The following is a 27594-nucleotide window of genomic DNA, read 5'->3' on the forward strand; positions in this document are numbered from 1 at the left end:
TCCACTTCTAATTCTTGTTTTCTTATTTCCAACACATCTAAAGTGACTTCCTCCACTGAAGTCTTGAACCCCTCAAAGTCATCCACGAGAGTTGGACTCAACTTCTCCCAAACTCATGTAAATGTTGATATTCTGACCTTCTCCCATGCATCACAAATGTTCTTAATGGCATCTAGAATAGTAAACCCTTTCTGGAAGGTTTGCAATTTACTTTATCCAGATCCATTAGAGGAATCGAAATCTATGGCAGCTGTAGTCCTATGAAATGTATTTAACTAAGACTTGAAAGTCAAAATTACCCCTTAATCCATGAGTAGAACAGATGTTGTGTCTGCAGGAATGAAAACAACATTCCTCTCTTTGTACATTTCTGTCCGAGCTCTTGGGTGACCAAGTGTGTTGTCAATAACCAGTAGTATTTTGAAAGAAATCTTTTTTTCTGAGCAGTAAATCCCAACAGTGGGGTTAAAATATGCACCACACCATGCTGTAAACAGATGTGCTGTCAGCTAGGTTTTGTTTTTCCAGTTAGAGGGCACAGGCAGAGTAGAATTCGCATAATTCTTAAGGGCTCTAGGATCTTCAGAATGGTAAATGAGCACTGGCTTCCACTTAAAAGTCATCAGCTTCATAAGCTCCGAACCAAAGAGTCAGCCTGTCCTTTGAAGGCAGGTATTGACTTCTCTCCAGCTGTGAAAGCTCTAGATGTTCTTCCAAAACAAGGCTGCTTTGTCTGCATTGAAAATCTGTTGTTAAGTGTAGCCACTGGAATCAATGATCTCAGCTAGATCTTCTGGATAACTTGTTGCAGCTTCTTCTTCTTAATTATTACTATACTTTAAGTTCTGGGATAATGTACAGAACGTGCATGTTTGTTACATAGGTACAAATGTGCCATGGTGGTTTGCTGCACCCATCAACCTATCATCTACATTAGGTATTCCTCCTAATGCTATCCCCCCTCCCCTTGCCTCCCAACGCCCCGACAGGGATTGGTGTGTGATGTTCCCCTCCCTGTGTCCATATGTTCTTCATTGTTCAAATCTCACCCACTCATAAGTGAGAACACGCGGTGTTTGGTTTTCTGCTCCTGTGTTATTTTGCTGAAAATGATGGTTTACAGCTCTATCAATGTCCCTGCAAAGGACGTGAATTCATCATTTTTTATGGTCGCATACTATTCCATGGTGTATATGTGCCACATTTTCTTTATCCAGTCTATAATTGATGGGCATTTGGGTTGGTTCCAAGTCTTTGCTATTGTGAATAGTGCTGCAATAAACATACATGTGCATGTGTCTTTATAGCAGAATGATTTATACTCCTTTGGGTATATACCCAGTAATGGGATTGCTGGGTCAAATGGTATTTCTAGTTCTAGATCCTTGAGGAATCGCCACACTGTCTTCCACAATGCTTGAATTAATTTACACTCCCAGCAACAGTGTAAAAGTATTTCTATTTCTCCACATCCTCTTCAGTATCTGTTGTTTCCAGACTTTTTAATGATCACCATTCTAACTGGTGTGAGAAGGTATCTCATTGTGGTTTTGATTTGCATTTCTCTAATGACCAGTGATGATGAGCATTTTTTCATGTGTCTGTTGGCTGCATAAATGTCTTCTTTTGAGAAATGTCTGTTCATATCCTTTGCCCACTTTTTGATGGGGTTTTTTTTTCTTGTAAATCTGTTTAAGTTCCTTGTAGATTCTGGATATTAGCCCTTTGTCAGACGGATAGCTTGCAAAATTTTTCTCCCATTCTGTAGGCTGCCTGTTCACTCTGATGATAGTTTCTTTTGTTTTGCAGAAGCTCTTTAGTTAGATCCCATTTGTCAATTTTGGCTTTTGCTGCAATTGCATTTGGTGTTTTAATCATGAAGTCTGTGCCCATGCCTATGCCCTGAATGGTACTGCCTAGGTTTTCTTCTAGGGTTTTTATGGTCTTAGGTCTTAACGTTTAAGTCTTTAATCTATCTTGACTTAATTTTTGTAATAAGGTGTAAGGAAGGGGTACAGTTTCAGTTTTCTGCATATGGCTAGCTAGTTTCCCCAATATCATTTATTAAATAGCAAATCCTTTCCCCATTGCTTGTTTTTGTCTGGTTTGTCAAAGACCAGATGGTTGTAGATGTGTGGTGTCATTTCTGAGGCCTCTGTCCTGTTCCATTGATCTATATATTTGTTTTGGTACCAGTACCATGCTGTTTTCGTTACTGTAGCCTTGTAGTATAGTTTGAAGTCAGGTAGCGTGATGCCTCCAGCTTTGTTCTTTTGGCTTAGGATTGTCTAGGCTATACGGGCTCTCTTTCGGTTCCATATGAAATTTAAAGTAGTTTTTTCTAACTCCGTGAAGAAAGTCAATGGTAGCTTGATGGGAATAGCATTGAGACTATAAATTACTTTGGGCAGTATCGCCATTTTCATGATATTGATTCTTCCTATCCAGGAGCATGGAACGTTTTTCCATTTGTTTGTGTCCTCTCTTATTTCCTTGAGCAGTGGTTTGTAGTTTTCCTTGAAGAGGTCCTTCACATCCCTTGTAAGTTGTATTCCTAGGTATTTTATTCTCTTTGTAGCAATTGTGAATGGAAGTTTACTCATGATTTGGCTCTCTTTTTGTCTATTATTGGTGTGTAGGAATGCTTGTGATTTTTGCACACTGATTTTGTATCCTGAGACTTTGCTGAAGTTGCTTATCAGCTTCAGGAGTTTTTGGGCTGAAACAATGGGGTTTTCTAAATATGTCATCTGCAAAAAGAGATAATTTGACTTCCTCTCTTCCTATTTGAATACCCTTTATTTCCTTCTCTTGGGCCAGAACTTCCAATACTACATTGAATAAGAGTGGTGAGAGAGTGCATCCTTGTCTTGTGCCAGTTTTCAAAGGGAATACTTCTAGCTTTTGACCATTCAGTATGATATTGGCTGTTCGTCTGTCATAAATAGCTCTTATTTTGAGATATGTTCCATCAATACCTAGTTTATTGAGTGTTTTTAGCATGAAGGGGGGCTGAATTTTGTCAAAGGCCTTTTCTGCATCTATTAAGATAACCATGTGATTTTCATCATTGGTTCTGCTTATGTGATGGATTATGTTATGCATTTGTGCATGCTGAACCTGCCTTGCATCCCAGGGATGAAGCCAACTTGATTGTGGTGGATAAGCTTTTTAATGTGCTGCTGGATTCGGTTTGCCAGTATTTTATTGAGGATTTTTGCATCAATGTTCATCAGGGATATTGGCCTGAAATTTTCTTTTTTGTTGTGTCTCTGCCAGGTTTTGTTATCAGGATGATGCTGGCCTCATAAAATGAGTTAGGGAGCAGTCTCTCTTTTTCTGTTGTTTGGAATAGTTTCAGAAGGAATGGTACCAGCTCCTGTTTGTACCTCTGGTAGAATTTGGCTGTGAATCTGTCTGGTCCTGGGCTTTTTTTGGTTGGCAGGCTATTATTACTGTCTATTTCAGAACTTGTTATTGGTCTATTCAGGGATTTGACTTCTTCCTGGTTTACTCTTGTGAGGGTGTTATGTGTCCAGGAATTACTTATCCATTTCTTTTAGATTTTCTAGTTTATTTGCAGAGAGGTGTTTATAGTATTTTCTGATGGTAGTTTATATTTCTGTGGGATCAGTGATGGTATCCCCTTTATCATTTGTTATTGTATCTATTTGATTCTTCCCTCTTTTCTTCTTTATTAGTCTGGCTAGCGGTCTATTTTGCTAATTTGATTCTTCCCTCTTTCCTTCTTTATTAGCCTGGCTAGTGGTCTATTTTGCTAATCTTTTCAAAAAAACCAGCTCCTGGATTCAATGATTGTTTTTTGAAGGGTTTTTCGTGTCTCTGTCTCCTTCAGTTCTGCTCTGATCTTAGTTATTTCTTGTCTTCTGCTAGCTTTTGAATTTAATTGCTCTTGCTTCTCTAGTTCTTTTAATTGTGATGTTAGGGTGTTGATTTTAGATCTTTCCTGCTTTCTCCTGTGGGCATTTAGTGCTATAAATTTCCCCCTAAACACTGCTTTAGCTGTGTCCCAGAGATTCTGGTACATTGTGTCTTTGTTCTCATTGGTTTCAAAGAACTTATTTATTTTTGCCTTAATTTCGTTATTTACCCAGTAGTCATATAAGAGTAGGTTGTTCAGTTTCCATGTAGTTGTATGGTTTTGAGTTTCTTAATCCTGAGTTCTAATTTGATTGCACTGTGGTCTGAGAGATTCTTTGTTATGATTTCCGTTCTTTTGCATTTGCTGAGGACTGACTTCCAATTATGTGGTCCATTTTGGAATAAGTGCTATGAGGTGCTGAGAGGAATGTATATTCTGTTGATTTGGGGTGGAGAGTTCTGCAGATGTCTATTAGGTACACTTGGTCCAAAGCTGAGTTCAAGTCCTGAATATCCTTGTTAATTTTCTGTCTTGTTGAGCTGTCTAATATTGACGGTGGGGTGTTAAAATCTCCCACTATTATTGTGTGGGAGTCTAAGTCTCTGTAGGTCTCTAAGAACTTGCTTTATGAATCTGGGAGCTCCTACATTGGGTACATATATATTTAGGAAAGTTAGCTCTTCTTGTTGCATTGATCCCTTTACCATTATGTAATGCCCTTCTTTGTCTTTTTTGATCTTTGTTGGTTTAACGTCTGTTTTATCAGAGATTAGGATTGCAATCCTTTTTTTTTTTTGCTTTACATTTGTATGGTAAATCTTCCTCCATCCATTTATTTTGAGCCTATGTGTGTCATTGCACATGAGATGTGTCTCCTGAATACAGCAGACTGGTGGGTCTTGATTCTTTATCCAATTTGCTGGTCTATGTCTTTTAATTGGGGCATTTAGCCATTTACATCTAAGGTTAATATTGTTATGTGTGAATCTGATCCCATCATTATAATGCTAGCTGGTTATTTTGCCCATTAGTTGATTATTAAAAAGGCAGTATCTGCAAAGGGGAATAAAGTGAAATGCAAAAGTATAGGGTTTACCTATATTTCTTCTTCCCTCTCTCCTTTCTTTCTGGAATACAAACTACATATATATTAGATATTTTGAGTATGTTTCACATATTCTATTATCTTTTTTTCATTCTTTCTTCTCTATTAGTTTGTGCTTGAATATTTTCTAATAACCTATCTTTAAATTCACTTATTCCCTCTTCTGTTGTGTCTAGTCTTCTATCAGTGAACTAATTTCAGATACTGTATTTTTGATCCTAAAATGTTCATTTGATTATTATTCTGATTTTCTAAAAATATTTTCCATTTTTTTCCCTTTTCTTCTATTAAAAGTACATTAATAAGTTATTTTCAAATCCTTGTGTATAAATGCTAATAAAAGAACCATTTATGGGACTGCCTCTGTTGTTTTTCTCATGGTTAGTGGCCAGATATTTCTGCCTCTCTGCATATCTAGCAATGTGTGCCTCTTTTTTCCTTCTATTTGTTATACTGAGAGTGCTAAGCTGCTGTGACTTCCTATTTCTTTCTTAGAAGCGGAATTCCTCCCCTATTCCTGGGATTTTTTTTAACCTATATTATAGGAATATTGAACTACCATTGTTTTTCCTTATTAAGAATATGCCTGAATGTTGCATATTATTGGATAATTCTTTGCTTTATTTTTATCATCAAAAGAGTATCCAACCTGCTCAAAAGTCATCCAACCATTGCAACTGTTAATAATAATGAACAAGATAATCCTCTGAAAGGCCAACATCAATGGTACAAAACCAGTAAATTTTTACTCACACCAGTTTTTAAGAATAAGCATACACAAACATACACATACCCCATCACCCGGTGTTGGAGTAGGTAGAACACAGAATTTGATGATAGAACACATAGCCTAAACCTCATCTGTCTTTTGCTAGCAGAGAGACCTTAGATACAACACTTATTTACTGAGTCTTACTTTTCAATTCAAAAGTTGTTGAAAGATAAAAGAGTATATTTTAAATTCATAAAGTTGTTGTGAAGACAAAACAGTGTATTTTAAAGACCTTTGCAAATTATAAGCATGTTGTAAGTGCCTTATTATATAGTTTTAAAATCTATAGATCAAAAGCTATAAATTAAATAAACATGGAGATAACGGTGTAACAGATACATGGACGATAACTGACAATCAACAGAAAAACATCAAGAAAAGAGTAAAAAACCATTTTAAAAGTACAATAAGAACCCAGGTAAACTATTTAACAGAAACTTAAACAGTTCCTACTAATTTCAACAGACCCTGGAGCTATTACTTTAAAACAGTAGGAATTAATGTTTATGACAAGTTTGAATCTGAAACAAGACCCCGTATATTATTATTAAAATATAAAAATATCTAGTGAACATTGGAAAGGCTATAGTAAAAAATGACTAAAATAAAAATTCCAGTTGGATGATCTGCAAGTGGATTCGTTTCTACTTAAGGGCCTTTATACCATGTGATTTTAGCATGAGTAAACATGTAAATAAAATGAAGAATCTGTATCATTGGCCGGGCCTGGTGGCTTATGCCTGTAATCCCAGGAGGCCAAGGTGGGTGGATCATGTGAGGTCAGGAGTTCGAGACCAGCCTGCACCAACATGGTGAAAGCCCTCCTCTACTAAAAATACAAAAATTAGCCAGGGGTGGTGGCACACGCCTGTAGTCCCAGCTACTCAGGAGGCTGAGGCAGGAGAATCACTTGAACCCAGCAGGCAGAGGTTGCAGTGAGCTGAGATCGTGCCAGTGCACTCCAGCCTGGGCGACAAAGTGAGACTTCCTCTCAAAAAAAAAAAAAAAAAAAAAAGAATCTGCATCATTAATTCACTCTCACTAGTAGAAAACCTCGTAAAAGGTATTTTTCAGAGGTCTTGGAAGAAAACAAGTAACAGACTTTGGCTAAGAAAAAATCACAGAAGAGACTGAAATCAACATTCTCATAGAGCAAAAACCAAAAGGAACAAGATGGCTCTATGAAGAAAAGATCAAAGAAGGCATGTGGCATAGATTCTTGAAAGCAAGAGTCATTTTGGGGAACTCTAAAGAATGGTATAACAGGTTTGTAAAATAGGTAATACATTAAGCTTTAGCATATAATAGTTATTTAATAAAAATGGTTGTAAAGTATACTTATCAATGAGTTAAAGAGATTACTCCAGAGTTGACTAGGGAAACAGACTTAAAATGCCAGGCTTATGCAACAAATAACAAAATTTCAAAAAAGCACTAGATAAAGGAAGTCAAGAACTTACATGAAAAGTAGGTACACAGTCTAATGCAAAAGAAGAAAATTAGTACTTTGCCATTGTTGAAAATGGAAATAGGATCAGGATCTTTTTCACAGGCCCTGTTAAAACACAACTATGCAGGTATGATTTCTCTAAATCTTAAAGGCATTATGCCAAAACTAAGAGTCATTTCATCCTGTATTTAAAGTCAGAGTAGAAAAGAGAAAAATGGTCTAATTTTTGCATATGTTAAGATTTCATTATGTGCTAAATGTTTTTATTTGCTAACTAAACCTAATGTATATCAACCAAATTCTAAAACAGTAATATCTGAAAATATCTCTATAAAAACTATGTCCAAAATAATTCAGTAATCTTATGAATAAATCTATATACCTTAGCAAGTGATTTTACAATAGGATTCTCCATAATTCCCTTGAGGAAAATTAGGTCTATTTCTTCTGCTCCAGTAGATGAGGGCAGCTCCGTAAGGTTTTCCAAGACTTGCTGCATTGCTGCTGAGATAAAAGCAACATAAAAAAACAAAACAAAACAAAACAAAAAAAAAAACAACTTAAATTTCAAGCCGTTATGGAGTAAGATTATTTTAATAATGCAAATAGACATTAAGAATACTCTTTTGAAAACTAACATTTTAAAAAATGAAATTGTTAAACAGTATGAGTTTCAAATTGACTTCCCAGGAATTAATAGCAGGATAGATTTTTATATGTAATTTGGACTTTTATCAGACTACCTTATACATACTTACAACCTTGCACTTGCTTTATGTTTTTCAAATTTAAAAACATTACTCAAGAAAAAAAACAGAAAATTCAAATAGACTTATAAGAAGGAAAAACTCTAATTTAGGAATCAGAAACTTCCCACAAGCTCAGAACCGGCCTTCACTGCTGAATTCTACCAAACAATTAAAAAAAGAATTAAAACCAATACTTCACAAACTCCTTCAAAAAAAAAAAAGAGAAGAGAAGGAAACACCTTCCAACTCATTCTATGAGACCAATTACCCTGATACTAAACCCAACAACATCACACACACAAAAATTACCGCCAATCTCTCCTAGAAATACAAATGCAAAAATCTTAAACAAAATACTGAATCCAGTGACATATACAAACAATTGTACATAATGGCCAAGTTCACTTCATCCCAGGAATGAACGAGTGGTTCAACAGATAAAAACTTAATCAACAGACTCTATTAATAAAACAAAGAACAAAACCAAATGATACTTCAGACAAAGAAAATCATTAGACAAAACCCAAAACTCTTTCATAATAAAAACATTCACCAAACTACAAATAGAAGGGAAATTCTTTTCTCTGATAAAAGGCTTCTATGAAAAACCCACAGCTAATATCATAGTTAATGGTGCTTTTACTCCTAATAAGGAATAAAATAAGGCTGTACACTTTTGGCATTTTTATTCAACTTTGTATTGGAGGTTCTAGACAGGGCTGTTAAGCAAAAAAAAAAAAAAAAAAAGAAAAGAAAAGAAAAGAAAAAGAAAAAAAGGCATCCAGACTGGAAAGCAATAAGTAAAACAATTTATATTTGCAGATCATATGATTCTGTATATGGAAAATCCTAATATACAAAAATTTATCATTAATATGTGAGTTCACCAAGGTTTCAGTATACAAGATTAATACAAAACAACCAATATGTTGTTACACATAGTGTATTTCTATACACTAGTGACAAACAATCCAAAAATGAAATTAAGAAAACCATTCCTTTTATAGTAGCAGCAAAAACAATAAAATACTGAGAAATAGATGTAACAGTAGTAGCACAAAATTTGTACGATGAAACTATAGAACATCATTGAAAGAATGAAAGAAGACCTAAATAAAGGGAATGACATCCCATGTTCATGGATCAGAGGACTTATTATTAAAATGGCAACAATTCCCAAATTAACCTACAGGTTTAATACACTCCCTATCAAAATCTGAACTGCCTTTTCTTTTTTTGTAGAAATTGACAAGCTCATTCCATTCATATGGAAACTCAAAAAAACCAGAGTAGCCAAAAGAGTCTTCAAAAAGAATAACAAAGTTGGAGACCTCACACTTCTCAATTTCAAAACTTACTAAAAAGCTACAGTAATCAAGACTGTATGGAACTAGCATATAGACATACATACAACTAAACAAGAGGCTAGAAACAAATCCATACATTTATGGTCAATTGATTCTGACAATGTGCCAAGACAATTCAATAAAGAAAAAAATAGTCTTTTCAACAACTGGTGCTGGGACAACATATGTACATGTAAGAGAGTGACGCTAGACCCCTCCCCTCATTCAATATTATAATCTTAATTTTATTAGTTTTATCTCTTTTTGATGTTTCATAGAATAAATCAACAGTAAATACAGAAGTCGTTTTTAATATTAACTTTTGTTTTTATTAAAGTAAAATATAAACACTGTTAAAAGTCAGATTGTAGTACTAAGTGGCTTATAAAATACAGTTTTCTGTTCCATGCTGCTTACCCTTCTCCTAACTTATCCTACTTCCAGAAGTAGTTACTAGGAATTTAATTGTTTCTTCTAATCAGATCTGTTCGTAGTTTCTCTTCTTTCTGGATAATATGCTAATATTGCTACTTTGTGATTGACCCATTTTGGACATTATCTATTTTCTGTTAGAATACTAGAGGTTTCAGCTTGTACCTTCCCTATCTTCAGACTCTCAATTTTTAAAAATAAAATCAATAGTGTTTTTCATATGGAACTCTTAAGTTTTTTCCAAATGTTCCAACAAGCTTCTCACATTTTTACCAGTATTTTTCTAAATATTCAAATATTTTTCTAATACTCTATCAGACCTATTTCCTGTCTTCTATCCCTGATCTCCCTTACAAAGCATTCTCTTGTATGTTAACTTGGACAGGTTCATCTATGGGGGTTTCATGGATGACTGACAATTTTTGAAGGTAAAGAAGCAAACGAGGACAATGTGCACTTGACAAAGGAGAAGGAAGACAAGTATTGGATTAAGATGAAGAAAGATGACATAAGAAATAAAGACTATAAACTACAGCTACTTAGTAATTTTGCTTAAGGTCAACAAGTTACCTTTAAGTGGGCAGGGAACAATAGAATCAATTTTTAAAAGTACTTTTGTCCTGTGGCTATAAATGTGGTTAGCAGTACTTCTCATTATTTATTTTTCTTTCTTTTGACATTGTACGTTTGTTTTTATTTTTAGCTTTTATTATGGAAAACTTCAAACATATATGAAGAAAACAGAACAACATAATAAACCACACAATGATCAGCTCCAACAATTAGCAACTCATGGTCAATCTTGTTTCACACTCCTATATACTTTCTACCTTATATAACTTTGAAGCAAATTCCAGAAATCCTATTTCAATGTATATGTCTCAAAGGTCAGCACTCCTTTTAAACAACATAACCAAAATACTGTCAGCAATAGCATCAAATTAGCAATACCTAGCAAATTAACAGTAATTCCTTAATGTTATCAAATGTTTAGTCAGTGTTCATAACTCCAGTCGTACTGAAGATTTTTAAAAAATGTACCTTCTGTATTGATTCTTGAAGTGCTTTTTTTTTTAATTGGTGTTTAAGTCAGTAGAAAAGTGATAGAAATTGTGAAATAGATCTTTGGTTATTTTAAAGATCTTCATAAGTTGTTACTGATTCTTAATCATATGGAATTTAATCTAGAAATGGATAAACTTGACAACATCCCTTGTCCTGGGAAAGAAATCTCAAATATTATAATGCTGTCAATCATTCTTAAATTAGTTTGTATATTTGGTGGATTTATAGTCAAAATACAATACATAGTTCTTTTTAACTATATTATCCTAAAAGCATATGAAACGATAAAGAAAAACCATGTGACAAAATTGTAACAAATAATGAGAGATGGGCCTAATCCCAACTTAGTAAAAGTGATTCTGCAGAGTCTCTCACCAAAATTATGAACAATGGAATCTGAGCTGGCACCTTCTTACAGAAATCTCTCCTGCTGTTTCTCTGCTTAAAATGGAAATAGCTGTCCTCTGTTACCAAATCCCTTTCTTCTCCAAACTTCAAATAATGTACTTTCATTATTTTTTTAAAGTAGCAAAATGATTTAGTCCTATAAAATATTAAAACATAAATCTATAATAATTATTCAGATATCAATAAACACAAGACAACTCTAGTATATGTAAAAACTTAATATATAAAATAAGAGGCTCTCTGGAATGGGAGCCTTACAAAGTTAAGATAGGAGCCAGAAAAACAGGGAAATTTTTCCCATTTACTTAGAGATTTCAGGAAGAAAGGAGAGTCTAAACTCAAAAGGTAAGTTACCTACAAGTTCCACTCCTTCTCAATAATCACTAGAGGAGATAAACATTTTAATCAGACCCTAGATTCAATAACACATAAATGGGATTCTTTTTTCTTTTTTTTTTTTTTTGAGACGGAGTCTCGCTCTGTTGCCCAGGCTGGAGTGCAGTGATGGGATCTTGGCTCACTGCAAGCTCCGCCTCCCAGGTTCACGCCATTCTCCTGCCTCAGCCTCCCAAGTAGCTGGGACTACAGGCACCCACCACCACGGCCAGCTAATTTTTTGTATTTTTTAGTAAAGAGAGGGTTTCACCGTGTTAGCCAGGATGGTCTCCATCTCCTGACCTCCTGATCCGCCCACCTCGGCCTCCCAAAGTGCTGGGATTACAGGCGTGAGCTACCGTGCCCAGCCATAAATGGGATTCTTACATGGGCTAGAGAAAAATTAATAGATTTAATCTAGACTCTTCAGTTACAGATATGAATAAACCATGAATCACCAATCACTTATGAAAACTAGCAGCACGCATTAGACTAACCAAATTCAACAAACAAAAGCATGAGCCTCCAGAGAAATAGAATTACTACCAAATAGAGAGGAAAACAAAAACAAAGATTAAATTGTGATACACAGAAAGATCAAGCTGAAGAATACTCCCATTAAAAAAGGGCAAAGAGCAGGAAAGTATGAGTAAACTATTATGGATCACGAAAGACCAAAATTAACAAGGTAATTAAATCCAGAAATGAATTAATAAAAGGAAAAGCAAAAGTCATCCAATCAAAAGAGACAGATTCAATCAGTAAGTCAATAAATAGCTGGCTTTTTCAAGTGACCAATTAAATAGACAAATACTTGGCTAGTCTAATCAAAAAAAGACAGGACACGAAGAGTGATGTCAGTAAGATGGCTGACTATAAGTGTCTGGCGCACATTCCTCTGCTTCAAGAAAGGACCATGGCAATAAATAAACAGCTAAGATTTGACTGGAGTGTTGAAGGGAGAGTGCTGAAGTACAGCAGGGAAGTGGAGAGGTACCTGTGATGACCGGGAGCCCACAAGGCCAGCGTGGAGGCATCCTGCCTCTGCCATCCCATCCCCCCAACCTGGAATGGCCCAGAGTCAGAAGGGACTTCTCCTTGTGGGGGCAGGGGCTTGGTAGGGGAGGAAGGTAATCAGAGGAACCTCAGCAGCCTCCACTCCCACTGCAAACACATGCAGTCCTTACTACAGGAGAATCCACAGTCCTTGCAAGCCCCGAGCGCAGTTTGGGGAGCTGCTGTGAATTCACACAGCTGTATTCCCCCAGACTGGGAGCACAAGATCTGCACTTACTCCCTGTGAGCCAAGCTGCTGCAGCATGTCACCCATCATCTTGAGACCAGAACCATTTCTGAAGTACACCCTGCACTTTTCCAGCCTAGGAGTTGTTTTCATTCCACTAAGTCCACACAGGTGTCTGAATGCCACAACCCCAGCTGCACAGAGCCTGAGCCCAGGATCTGCTGTGACTCTGGTCCTGCAGAGCAAGGAAACCAATCCCTGCTGCCAGCACTTCTGGCCAAACAGTCTGGTGGACACACCCAGGGAGAACCCACCCTTGAGCCAGTCACACCACTGTATGCCCTCCCCTGAGCAGCAGAGGTCTCTGAGCAACGAGCAGCTGACATGTCTCCATGGTGGCCGGGTAGTTGCACACCCATGTCCTGAGCCTGAGAAACAGCCTGGCAGGCTAGCCTCTGGTGAAGATGTCCTTGGACTGGCTCCACATTGGCACCTACACCCTAAGATACTCCAGGAGGCCTGAACTCAACAAACATGCCCACAGACTGGCTGAGCAGTTGTACACCCAGCCCAGAACCTAAAAAACAGACTAGTAGGTTCTCCTCTGGCAGACATGCCCCCAGACTGGCCAAGTGGTTGCACACCACCCCTCAGAACTTGAGAAATAGCCCAGTGGCCCCAACCCAGGCATTGTGTCTCCAAGCCAGCCAAGCAGGCATGTGCCCATGCCACCAGCCAGAGTAACAGCCCCATGGCCATAATCCCAGCAAGCCGGACACCAAGTTCGTTGCCTCATCACAGCGTTCACTCAGGCACCCCCAACCTGAGAAACAGCCCAGTGAGCCCACCCCTGGCAAAGCTGCACCATCGCCGCCACAAACTCTTGCAGCTTAGGCCACTGAAACACTTACAAACATCACTAAAATTGATTACTGCTGAAGAATCTGCAAAGAGACTACACAACTGGGTCTACCTAAAAACAAAGTGAATGCACCCCACGCAACCAATACTCTTAAGTTTTTTCAACAACTCCATAAAACTGGAAAAGGCAACTTTTCTACCATATGTGTAGAAATAAATCAATGTGGAGCTACATCGAACATGAAAATACAAAGAAACGTGACACTTCTAAAGGAATACAGTAATTCTCCAATAACAGATCCCAATTATTAGGAAATATACAAAATATCACAAAAAGAATTCAAAATAAGAATCTTAAGGAAACAGTGAGATACAAAACAATATAGATACATGATTCAACAAAATTAGGAAAAATGATTCATTATTTGAATGAGAAATTCAAAAAGAGAGAGATATTAGAAAACAGAAATCTTAGAGCTGAAGAATTCAATGAACGAAATTAAAAGAAAATACAATGAAGAGCTTCAACAAAGGACTAGACCAGGCAGAAGAAAGAATTTCTGAACTTAGGACAGGTCTTTTGAAATAACTAAGGCAGACAAAAAAAGAATAAAGAATACCATTAAGTGAACAAATATTCACATTATGAGAGTTCCAGAAGAAGAAGAGAAGGGAAACATCATAGGAAATATTTAATGAGCTAGTTGTAAAAAACTTCCCAAGTCTTGGGAGATAATGGACATTCAGATACAGGAAGCACAAAAGTCCTCGAACTGATAAAATCCAAACAGTCCTCTCTGGGGCATATTATACTCAAACTGTCAAAAGTCAAAGACAAAGAGTTCTAAAAACAGCAAAAGAAAAGCATCAAGTCATAGACGAAGAAATCAAAACATCACTACAGAGAACCATTCATCCACAAAAATAAACAATAAGAGAATGTAAGAAACAAGGGATATTTTTTAAAGAGAAAGGAAAACAACAAAATGACAGGAGTAAGTCCTCACATATCAACAACACCCTTGGCTGTAAACGGATTGGATTCCCCAATTAAAAAGTATAAACTGGATGAACGGATTTAAAAAACAGGAGTCAACTACATGTTGCCTACGAGAAACTCACTTCAACTGTGAAGACACACAGAGGGAAAGCAAAGAGATGAAAAAAGATATTCCATGTAAATGAAAACCAAAAGCTACACTTATTTCATTTCAGATAAAACAGACTTTAAAAGTTTTTTCAGTTATTATATATATAATGGCTTTCTTGATCTTTAATGTGTATTGTTTGTATATAGAAATACTACTGATTTTTGTGTATTTATTTTCTATTCTAAAACCTTACTGAATTTATCATTTCTAAGAGTTTTTTTGGTAGAGCCTTTTAGGCTTTTCTTTATTGTAAGATCATGCCATATGTAAACAGTAACAATTTGACTTCTCCCTTTCCAATTTGGATGCCTTTTCTTTCTCCTTTCTGTCACTCTTGCTGGAATTTCCAGTACTGTGTTGAATAAGACTGGTGAGAGTGGATGCTCTTGTCTTGTTCAGTCCTTAGAGGAAAAGCTGAAAGCTTTTCCTGTGGTGATTAGCTGTGGTTATTTTCCTGTGGTTATTATTTTCCGGTGGTTATTTTCCTGTGGTTATTAGCTGTGGGTTTGCCATACATGGCCATTATTTTGTTAAGGTACATTTCTTCTCTACCTAATTTATTGAGTTTTTATCAGGAAGGAATGTTGAATTTTACAAAATGCTTTTTCTGCATCTATTGAGATGATTATGTGGTTTTTATTTTTCATTCTGTTCATGTGTCACATTTATTGATTTGTGTATATTGAACCATCGTTGCATCCCTGTAATCCCACTTGATAATGTTGTATGATCTTTTTGATGTGTTGTTGGATTTGGTTTGATAATATTGTTGAGGATTTTTGCATTTATGTTCAGTAGGGATATTGGTCTGTAGTTTTCTTTTTGTGTGATGTCCTTGTCTGGTTTTGGTATCAGGGTTATTCTGGCCTTGTAGAATGAGTTTAGAAGAATTCCCTCTCCTCCATTTTTGGAATAGTTTGAGAAGATAATTTAGTGGTGAAGCCATCCAGTCCTGGACTTTCCTTTGTTGGGAGACTTTTTTTTTTTTATTACTGATTCAGTCGTATTATACATTGTTGGTCTGTTCAGGTTTTCTATTTCATCTGGACTCAATCTTGGTAGGTTTTATATGTCCAGGAATTTATTATCTATTTTCTCTAGATTTTCAAATGTATTGGCATATAGTTGTTCATAATAGTCTTCAATGATCCTTGTGTTTCTGTAATATCAGTTGTGACATGTTTTGTTTCTGATTTTATTTGGATTTGCTCTTTTGTTCTTGTTAATTTTATCTTTTCAAAAAACCAACTTCTTTTGTTGACTTTGTATTATTTTAGTCTTTACTTTCTGCTCTGATTCTTATTATTTTCTTCCTTTTACTACCTTTGAGTTTGGTTTGTTCTTGTTTTTCTAGTTCCTTCAGATGCATTATTAGGTTATTTGAAATCTTTCTCCTTTTTTGATGCAGGCATTTACTGCTATAAACTAGTCTCCTACTACTGCTTTTGCTGTATCTCACAGGTTGATATATTGTGTTTCTATTTTTATTTGTTTCAAGGAATTTTTTAATTTCCTTTTAAATTTATTCATTCATTGGTCATTCAGGATCATGTGGTTGAAATTCCATGTTTTCGTACAGTTTTATGTTTCTCTTGTTATTGGTTTCTAGTTTTATTTCATTGTGGTCAGATAAGATTTTTGATTTTTAAAAATTTTTGTGACTTGTATGCCCTAGCATATGGTCATAAATGTGGTTAGCAGTACTTCTCATTACTTATTTTTCTTTCCTTTGACATTGTACATTTGCCTTTATTTTTCCTAGAAAATGTTTCATGTGCTGATGAAAAAAATGTGTATTCTGCAGCTGTCAGGTGAAATGTTCTGTAAATGTCTGTTAGGTCTATTTGGCCTATGGTGCAGTTTAAATCTGATATCTCGTTATTTTCTGACTAGGTGATCTGTCCAATGCTGAGAATGGGATGCTGAAGTTTCCAACTATTATTGTATCAGGGTCTATCCTTTTAGATGGAATAATATTTCCTTTTATATCTGGTGCTCCAGGGTTGTGTGCATTTATAACTGTTTTAGCCTGTTGCTTAATTTACCCTTTTACTACAATGTCCTTATTTGTCTCTCTTCAAATAAGAAATAAAGGGCATCCAAACTGGAAGTCAAATTGTTACTGTTTACATATGACATGATCTTACAATAAAGAAAAGCCTAAAAGACTCTACCAAAAAAACTCTTGGAACTGATAAATTTAGTCAGGTTTCAGAACACAAACACACAAAAATCAGTAGTATATCTATAGACAAACAATACACATTAAAAATCAAGAAAGCCATTATATTTATAATAACTGAAAAAAAACCCTAAGAATAAATTTAACCAAGGATGTGGAGAAAAAGGAACTCTTTTACACTATTGGTGGAAATGTAAACTAGTACAGCCACAATGGAGGGCAGTAGGGAGATTCCTTAAAATCTACAAATAGAACTACCACATGATCCAGCAACGCCACTACTGGGAATTTATTCAAAGTACAGGAAATCAGTGTATTAATGAGATATTTGTACCGCCCCCATGTTTACTGCAGCACTATTCTTAATAGTCATCATACAGAATCAATCAAAGTGTCCAATAACAGATAAATGAATAAAGCAAATGTGGTATATATACATAATGGAATACTATTCAGCCATAAAAAGGAATAAAATCCTGTCATGTGCAGCAACCTGGATGGAACTGGAGGATATTAAGTGAAATAAATCAGGAACAGAAAGTTAAACATCACATGTTCTCACTCTTATGTGGAAGCTAAAAAAGTTGATCTTACAGAAGTAGAAAGTAGAACAGAGGTTACTAGAGGCAGGGAAGAATAGGGCGAAAGAAGGGGTAGAAAGAGATGTGATAAAGGACACAAAATTACAGCTAGATATGAGGAATAAGTTCTAGTGTTTTATAGCACCATAAGGTGACTATAGTTGACAATAGTATACATTTTCAAATGGCTGAAGAGAGGATATTCGAATGCTCCCAACACAAATAAATGAAAAATGTTTGAGACAGTGGATATGCTAATTATCCTGATCTGATCACTAAACATTGTATGTACTGAAACATCACTAAGTACCCCATAAATATGTACAATTATTAATGTGTCAATTAATAAAAAAAGGCAAGACACAAATAACATTAGAAATGAGATGAGAAAATAACTGTAGGTATAGACATTTTTAAATCTCTTTTAAGAATACAATGAACAACTTTATTTTAAAAATCTAGTCAAGTAGATGATTTTCTAAGAAAACGTCAATTATCAAAGAAAGAAGTAAAAAATGAAATAGATCAAATAGAAGAAATTGAAAGGTTTCCAAGGGTCCTCTCTTTAAAAAAAGGCATGAGATCTGGAGAGATTTAAGAATAAAGTCTATCAAACCTTTAAGATGGACATAATTCATTTTTAAAACAAAACAGAAAAGACTGAAAGCTTTCCAATTTCTACATAGACTTCAAAACTCAGTTAAAAAATGATAATGTAATTTAATATAATATCATAGAATAAGGAAAAAACCCAAACTCATCTCAATGCTTAAGATATATCAGATAGAATTCAAATCCCAATTCTGATGGAAAAAACCTTACCTTAGCAAAAATAGAAGGAAATAAGAGTCATTTTATACCAGGTTCTATAGGAAGCATCACATTTAATGGAGAAATGTCAGAAGCTTTACTATTAAAGTCAGGGACTAGACAACAATGCCCACTACGATGACTACTTTTCAAACTTGTAGTTTAAGTTTTAAGTAATATAGTAAGACACAGCATTTTAAGAAATGTAGATGATATAAGTGCATTCTCAAGAACTGCAGAAAGGTCTGAAGAAATCAGTGAAAAAATTAGTAAAGTTATTTATGAGTTTGGCTGACTATAAGTAAGGGCAACACAGAAAAATCAACAGTTTCCCTAAATAATAGTAATAACTAAATAAGACTAAAATGTTCAGACAGATATGAAAATTATTAAAATTATGCTGAGACATTTAAAATAAATTGATTAAATGGAGAAGCCATGTTCTGAGGTAAGAAGATTCAATAATGTAAAAATGCCAATTCTCTCCAAATTATTCTTTAAAAAAAATGAATAAATCCTAACAGAAATCCCAAAAGAATTTTGGGTAAATTTATCTTAAAATTTACCTGAAAAAGAAAGTATGTAAAACTAGCCAACATGATTTTTTAGGAAAGCATAAATGTCAAGGAGGTACCTGCTATCAACTGTAAAACACTGTATATTCAAATAGTGCAGTATTTTCATAGGAACAGACAAATCTTCAGAGTAGTTAAATGAAACAATATACAATAAAGGTAACATTTCAAATCAGTGGGCTAGGGTTCAGTAAAATATGTTAGATTGACTACCTGAATTTATATTCTTTTTCTTCACCATCTCTATTAAAACAGCAGTAAAGTATTAAGGCAAAAAACCACATAAACAAAGGGAATAGCTAAAGAGAAACACTGGACAAAAATATTCAGAAGTATTTCAAAGCTTAAAAGTGGTAGGAGTAGAAACAGACACAGCAAAGCAGCAGTAAATTCTACCTTGTAAATATTTCTAGAATCTAGAATCTATCAATTTCTTTCCATCACCCCCTAATGAGTCCTTGCCATTATCATATCGTACCTAGACTACCCCAACAGCCTGGCATCTACATATAACTTATGAGGAATTAAAATGTGATTTTATGGCTTATAAGCATTTTAACATATTGCTAGATTCAATTTGCACCACTCCCACAGCTTTAGACATACCAGTATTACCCCAGCCCTGATGCAAAACCCTCCCTGCACTTACCACCACCTATACACAACCAACTTTGCATACCTAATTCACACTCATTCTTTAAGGGCAAAATATCAATGTCCCTAACTGCCCTAATTAGGATAACTTCTCTAAGACATACTTTCATAGTACTCTATACTTCATAATTCTGATAAACCTACATAATTAAATTTTTTGGTATTTAATGCACAACTTTCTTTCTAAACTCTAAGTCTTATGAGTGCAGAAATCATCTTTGCATCCCCAACAACTAGGCCACATCTGGGACATCATTACTTCTTGGTGGCATAGTTTCACAGTCACAAAAATGTTACATTTTTCTGTTACCAAAATCAAGAATAGTTTTAAATGTACACATTACTATTTATAAATAAAATTGTGTAATACTTGGAAGCAGCAAAAGGTGATATTGTTTATAGAGTAGTACTCTTAAAGCTATCAACTTCCCGTGAATTGCATAACAAGGCATAAAGATAGAAGTGGCATCTTTAGTCTACTAAAATTGCAAGCTTTTACGGTAATACTTCCTGCCAATAAATGTATTTCTAGCTGTCTACAATACAGTTCATTATGTAAAGGAAATGTAATAAAAGTGGTATTTATTTGCTTATATTCTGTCCCAGAAGTTTTCTGTAACAATTGTTTTACAAAAGCATTTCTACCCAGGTTTAGAACTGTAAGTAAATGAGCTATTCTTAACATACTAGGCCGTGCCTATTTTAATATTAAAAATCCTTTTGTAACTACATTAGGTGATAGGTTCACATCCATTTAATTCAACAAACTGAATTTCCATTGAAAATATGACAGCTAAATTAAGCATTCATAAGATGTTAAAAATTACTTCTGCTCTTATATTTTACAGATAAAATAATTATTTCACCAGATCCATGTTGCATAACTTACAGTATCCATGAAATGAAAAACAAAATCTCATTCTATGCATTATTTTTAAGTATTTTCTTAAAGGAAGCACTTAAAAGTCATCTGCACTATTTCTAATGTTTTTGCAATACAGCAGCAACATTCTTTTGTAAAGTACATTTCCAAGAGATGATAAAGAAAAAAGAACTGATTGAAATTTCATTTTCTTAAGATTAAATTTTGATGCAACTATTTTCACATACTGATTTGACCATAACCAGAGTTCACTTAAAACATTAAATCAATAAAAATAATTTTCTATAAAATGACAATATGCTGTCCATACCTTCCCTCTCAAACTACTATCTTGAAACTGTAATTTAGTAATATTTCATTGAATCAAAGAAGAAAAGTAGGATTTTGCACACAGCTAATTCCATAACTTCCATTTCTGCAGTTGTAATTAGTGTGGCAATCAGCATCCAAAAACAAATACACATACACACACATATGACATATGTGTATACATACACATATATATATACACATGTGTATATATACATACATATATACACACATATATACACATATATATATCTCATATGTGTGTGTTCAGAGAGAGAGAGAGAGAGATACACATACATTAGCAAGTAAACACTAAGAGCTAAAAGTAGAATTCCTAGATCAAAGGATACATGATTTTTCAATTGTCAGATACTGTCATACTGTCCTTTAAACAGGTTGTAGCAATGACATTTTCATTAAGAGGGCTTCATTTCATTATATGTTAAAATAATAATAATGAATTGCTTCATGAAACACTCCAGTATAAATGCTGAGGACATGTGTGGCAAAAGGAGTGATTAAAATAGAGTAAAAACTAAATTCTGAATTCTAATCTCATTTTCCCCAATGTAGTATTTTTTAAAAATCTAACCACACATCTATCTTCTTACCTGAAAAATACAAATGACATTGATACAACTCATAAGGTTATACAGGTTGAACATCTCTAATCCAAAAATCTGAAATGCTCTAAACTCCAAAATTTCTTGCGCACCAACATGACACAAGTGGAAAATTCCATACCTGACCTCACGTGACAGGTCATAGTCAAAACTTTGTTTCATGCACAAAATTAAAAGCACTATATAAAAGTACTTTCATGCTATGTACACAAAGCGTACATGAAGCATAAATGAATTTTATGTCTAGACTTGGGTCCTCTCCCCAGACGACTTATTATGTATTTGCAAATATTCCAAAATCCAGAAAAATCCCAAATCTGAAACACTTTTGGTTCCAAGCATTTCAGATTAGGGATACTCAACCTGTATAATAAAAGTAAATAGGCCAGGAGCAGTGGCTCATTCCTATAATCCCAGAACTTTGGGAGGCTAAGGCAGGAGGATTGCTTAAGCCCAAATTCAAGACCAGTCTGGGCAACACAGCAAGACCCCATCTCAAAAAACAAAACAAAACAAAAAAAACCTAATTAAATGGCTACTTTACTAAAAACATAAATGCTATTCTATCTATATTCTGCAACTCATCAACCATCTCTTTGTGAGTAAACTAATTTTTCAAAGTGTCAATGAAAAAACTAATCTCAACAACAAATGCTAGAATATGAAAAGCCAGAGCTCAAAATATAAAGATAGTACTTAAATTCACTTTGACACAGTATCTCAAGGCCTTCTCCTATCACCTATAAAATCATTCTGTTCTTAAAAGAACTGTGGAAGATAAATTATTTCCATTTATTGCCACAGTGTCTCGGAGTCTGTTTCCTTTTTACAATCTATGAAGGTTGTAATTAGGGTAGAGTATTTCTAGCAGAAAATACTTGATTCATAAGATGATGATTTAAAGAATTAAGAGTAATTGTTAATAAGTTTCATTCATAGTAATTCTTAACTGTAGGCATTAAAGAAATCTTGTAACTTGAAATGCACCTGTTAAAGTTATTAAAAGATATTATTGAATGTGACACATACTGAAATGGCTTACTACTAGGAAAGAAATCCATGATAAAAAGCACAAACTAACATATAAGGCATGGGATTTTAAAAGATGAAATGTTCCATATAAGGAGATCACCTTTGGGTTGACAAATCCATGACTTGAGAAATGATGCCAAGCATGTTTCACCTTATAAAATCTTTTATATAAGGGTGCTTAATTTTATTTGGTCAAATGGTTTTCTTTAATCCCTGTGAATTTGTATAGAAACTTCTAGGACTCCTCATGATGTTGACTTTCCATATACATAGCTGATAGCTTGGGCAATCCATTTGTTAAATTATTGTTTTATTACACAGGTATACATAAATAAATTAATTTTGTAAAAAATTTCAGGTATTACTGGATAGAGACAAGACCCTTTTTAACTTGGCCAGCTTTCCATCTCTGCTCTTTCCCTAGGGGTAATGCCTGTTATACTTTGTTTTTATGTCTTTATAGACCTATTCTTATATATTTACATATTTGTACCTGTAGAAAATATGAAGCATTATGTATGCTTCATTTCTATACTTATATAAATATCTAAAACATAATGTTTTAGATTATTATATAAAATTACTTATATATTTATATAAGTAATATCTTACTATATCAGTGATATATGAAACTTGCTTATTTTCCCACAGAAAAATGTATTTTGGAGAACATTTCATGTTAGTACATATGAAACCATCTTATTCTTTTAGCTGTTGCAGATTCATAGGATGAGTGTAGTTTATTTAGCTTCTGAGGAACATGGCAGTTGTTTCTATTTTTCCCATGTCTTCAAGAAATGCTGCAGTGAACATCCTAACGAATTTCATCATTAGAAACAATATTGCCCATATCACAATGATTTCTTTCACTTGATAACAAAGTTGTGACTATGAAAGTTTAGTAATATTAAAACGTTGAAAATCTTTTATTACAAACATTACTCAAATTCTGATAATATTGGCATGAAGAGATTGGCAGTTCCCCTCTGCAAAAAAGCAAATATAAAACTGGACATCATCATCAAAGACAGTCTTTTAAGGGTGCTGAAAATTGCCCAAAGGCCGTTAAAAAAATGAGGCACATTTATTCTGGCAAAACTGCTAGAGCTTGAGGTAAGAACAGTGTGACTCTGGCCTTCTTGCCTGGGGCTGTCCCCATGTACCCCCCCAGGGCCCCAGCTCAGCTGGTGATAACCGAAGCTTTATCAGTGCTATGGCCTAGGCGTTTGTGTCCCTCCCAAATTCATATGCTAAAACCCTAATTCCCAGTGGGATGGTATTTGGAGGTGGAGTCTTTGGGGAGGTGATTAGGGTTAGACTAGGTCATGAGGGTGGAGCCCCCATCTTGGCAGGAATGCCCTTATCAGAAGCTGAAAGGACCAGAGCTCACTGTCTCTGCCAAGTTAGGGTATAGTGTGCTTATTTCATCTTACTGAAATTCTTTTTAAGTTTTATTTTCTACCAAAATGTAGTAAAACTTTGAGATGGTTTGGGGCCACTATTACTTCAAATATTTTTTTCTGTCTCCCTCTTTCCTTTCTGTCTGAAACTCCCATTACATGTATGTTGGAATGTTTGACATTGTCCCACACGTCTCCAAGGCTTTGTTCCCTATTCTTACAAATCTCTTTTCTTTCTCTTGTTGGAATACTTTTTATTGATCTTCACATTTTCTCTGCCATCTTAAATCTGTTGAGCCTATCCAATGAAATTTTCATTTCAAATACTGTGCTTTTCAAATCTAAAATCTCTACTTGGTTCTTTCTGAGTTTGCTTCTTTACTAAGGTTCTCTATTTATTGTGTCCTGTTAGCATCTTGTTCACATATTTTTCTTTTTTCTTTTCTTTTTTTTTTTTTTCTTTTCTTGAACGAAACAGGGTCTTTACTGCCCAGGCTAGACTGATGTGGCTATTCACAGGTGTGATCATAGCCTTGAACTACTGGGCTCAAGTAATCCTCCCGTCTCAGCCTCCTGTGTAGCTGGGACTACAGGCACATGTCACAATGCCCAGACTATATCTTCCTTTAATTCTTTCAATATATTTTAAATAGCCAATTTGAAGTCTTCATTAAATCCAACACTAAGTCCAGTCAGAGTCCGTTTTATTGACTATTTTTCCTGATGATGACTCACATTTTCCCGGTATTTCTTTTCTTTGCCATGTCTAGCAATTTGGGGTTGAATATGGAACCCTTAACAGTAACTCTAGATTTATTATTTTTTTTCAGAGTTTGAGTTTTTAAATAATTGGTCTAGACTTAAACTGCAGAATCGGTTTCCCTCCAAGGTATGCTGTCAGGATATCTGTTTAATATTTTAATTCTTATTTTTACATTTTAGTCTGACTTTCTTGGGGTTGTCTGTAAAGCTTAATGATGGACCAATATTGTGCTCCAACAGCAATTTGAGCCAATGTTGTGGCCAAATCAGCAAAGGCTGTGTTCAAAAACCTCAAGCTTTGAAGACTTCACTCTCAGTGAGTTGAGCTGTGATGGACTGGGAAATGCATTCAAAGTTGCAGCCAGTTGTCAAGTCCCCATCAGCTTTCACTTTTTTCCAGGCTCTCTTGGGTCTCTATGCAGAGAGCTCATCTTAGCCCTTCCATGGCTCTCTCATTTCTAGGATTTCCCTATTACATTTCTGCTGTTCCACAATGTCAAATTAGCACAGTAGCAGGTTTTCTCTATTTGTTTCCAACCAAATCCACTTTTCACCAGCAAAGTCACAGGTTTAGTTTGTGTGTCTTCTCTTTCTTTCCTAGCCTGAATCAAGTCACTCCACAACTTTTGGGCAGCAAAGCTGCTGGTTTTCTCAGCTAGTCCTAAGCTCACTGTCTCAGTTAATTCAGGCTGCTATGACAAAAATATAGCCTGGGTAGCTTAAATGACAGAAATTTATTTCTCACAGGTCTGAAGGCGGGGAAGTCCAAGATCAAGGTGCTGGCTCACTTCCTGGTTTACAGAGGGATGCCTTCTTACCGTATTAGTCTGTTCTCATGCTGCTATGACCCAAGACTAGGTAATTTATGAAGAAAAGAGGTTTAATTGACTCACAGTTCCACATGGCTCCCCAGCCTCAGGAAACTTACAATCATGGTGGAAGGCACCTCTTCACAGGGCAGCAGGAGAGAGAATGAGTGCCAGCAAGGAAAATACCAGATGCTTATATAACCATCAGATCTTGTGAGAACTCACTTACTATCAAGAGAACAGGAAACCACCCTCATGATTCAAATACCTCCCACCAGGTCCCTCCGATGACATGTGGGGATTATGGGATTACAATTCAAGATGAGATGTGGGTGGGGACAGAAAGCCAAACCATATCACCCACCTTCCTCCACTACACAGAACTGAAAACTAGGGGCTTATTTTCTGGAGAGAGTAAGATAAGAGGTACCTCTCGACCAAAGACAATGAAATAATATGGAAGACAGGATTATTAAATGCTGATACAAACCCCTCTACCTGATTCTCCCTCCTGACTATCTGAAGCCTTCAGCTTGGTCTTTACCTTCCAGGCAGATGTGAAGTCTTCTTCATATTCTACAGAATATGACCAGTCAACAAGAAAGACACACACATGAAGATCAGGTATTACCCCCAAATAACCCAGCTACAAACTAGCTACAGTGACATTCAACATGAAATCAGAGCATCAGGTTTTTAGTCCCCCACTCTCAATGAGCTAAGAATCTTAGGATACTGGATAGCTGAGAAAAGCCTAGTAAATGAAAGAGATTAAAATAAACAAATAGGTAAAAACTACTCAGGTTGAAAAAAGCAACAGTTATAAAAATTATCAAAGAAGAATATCATACTCATGAAACTAGAATAAGATAGTTACAGAGGAAACAAAAGAGCTCTTAGAAAATAAAAATGCAAAAGCAGAAAGAAAAAATTCAATGGAAATCATGGAAGGTAAATGTGAGGAAATACCACAAAAAGTAGAAAAGCACAGGAGTAGAAAAATAGAAGAAAATTAGAGAACCTGATTAGAGGGCATCTAAACCAGATGGGTTTTGGAAAGAAAGGAGAGACAAAATGGAGGGGATAAAAACAATACTGAAAATATTTAACATTTTCCAGAAATGAAAGATATAAGTTGCTGGAGTACACTGAGCACCCAGCAAAACAGATGAAAACAGACTCGTATTAAGATATTTTGTTGTGAAATATCAGAATACTGAGAAAAAAGAAAAAAATCACATGTCAAGAATCAGGAATGATTCTGAACGGCTCAATGATGACATCTAAAGATAGCAGATGATGCAATGATGCCTTTAAAAACATTTCCCTCAGGAATTCTTTATCCTGCCAAACCATCAATCAAGTGTGAGGATAGTTAAAAATAATTTTCAGACTTGCTCATAAGGTTTCACAAAATTAACCTACCACAAACACTTTTCCTCAGAAAGATAAAGAACAAAAACAAAAAAAAGACATGCTGCTCTCTAAGAATGAAACAAGCAAAACATAAAGAGGGAGACAGAGAATACAGGATCTAGAAGGCCCAACTCAGGAAAAAGGCAAAGATAACTTCTGAGAAGATCGGTGACACGTGTACACCAGCTATAGAAAATAATGAGTCCGTATTCAGCTTAGATGGCTCCAGGAGTGACATCTTCAAGAAAATGAAGTTGACAAATCTGAATGAACACACTGAAAGTTGATTTTGAAAACAAGCACAGATTTGGAGGTTGAATTATAGCCAAGTAGTATGTACAAAAAAATGAAGCAAATAAATTAAGTCTGAGAAAATGAAAATACAGGAATAGAGAATAGCAACTACAATTTACTAATGGATCTGCTAACAAATACTAATCAAAATTACTAATTTAATTAGGGTGAAAGAACTGAGGGATTGGAAGAGTATATGATATGTATACGTGGTGAAGGAAAATGTAAAGAGCTAAATCCTCATCCTCCATAATGGTTAAAACCAAAAAAATAAGAATCAGCAACATAAGCACACCATTTACTGACACGATACCAAAAGAATCAGCTAAAAATGTTCGATGTAGTAGCCTCCTGGGAGGAAGAAACAGAAATAGAGTTGGGGAGCACCTCTAGTCTTTCATCCATATGTGCATTAATAGTTCTA

The 27594-nt window shown here is 35.1% G+C and overlaps 1 protein-coding gene across 16 annotated transcripts in view; it reads right to left on the reverse strand.

Annotated features, from left to right (window-relative positions):
• The window catches only part of PALS2 (protein associated with LIN7 2, MAGUK p55 family member), a 105528-nt gene that overhangs the window by 52386 nt on the left and 25548 nt on the right, over positions 1-27594 (reverse strand). For 8 of the 16 annotated variants that reach the window (XM_054494340.2, XM_054494333.2, XM_054494339.2 and 5 more), the window contains exon 2: positions 7593-7711. The exons of 1 other annotated variant lie outside the window; for it this stretch is intronic. In XM_054494340.2, the coding sequence (XP_054350315.1) occupies positions 7593-7709 (117 nt within the window). In that variant the 5' untranslated portion in view covers positions 7710-7711. Of the gene's footprint in view, positions 1-7592; positions 7715-27594 lie in introns of all 16 variants that reach the window. 7 more of the 16 variants (XM_054494341.2, XM_054494336.2, XM_063667472.1 and 4 more) reach the window with 1 other exon arrangement.

This window comes from Pongo pygmaeus, chromosome 6 (genome assembly GCF_028885625.2).
Source record: "Pongo pygmaeus isolate AG05252 chromosome 6, NHGRI_mPonPyg2-v2.0_pri, whole genome shotgun sequence".
In the NCBI taxonomy this organism is placed as follows: Eukaryota; Metazoa; Chordata; class Mammalia; order Primates; family Hominidae; genus Pongo; species Pongo pygmaeus.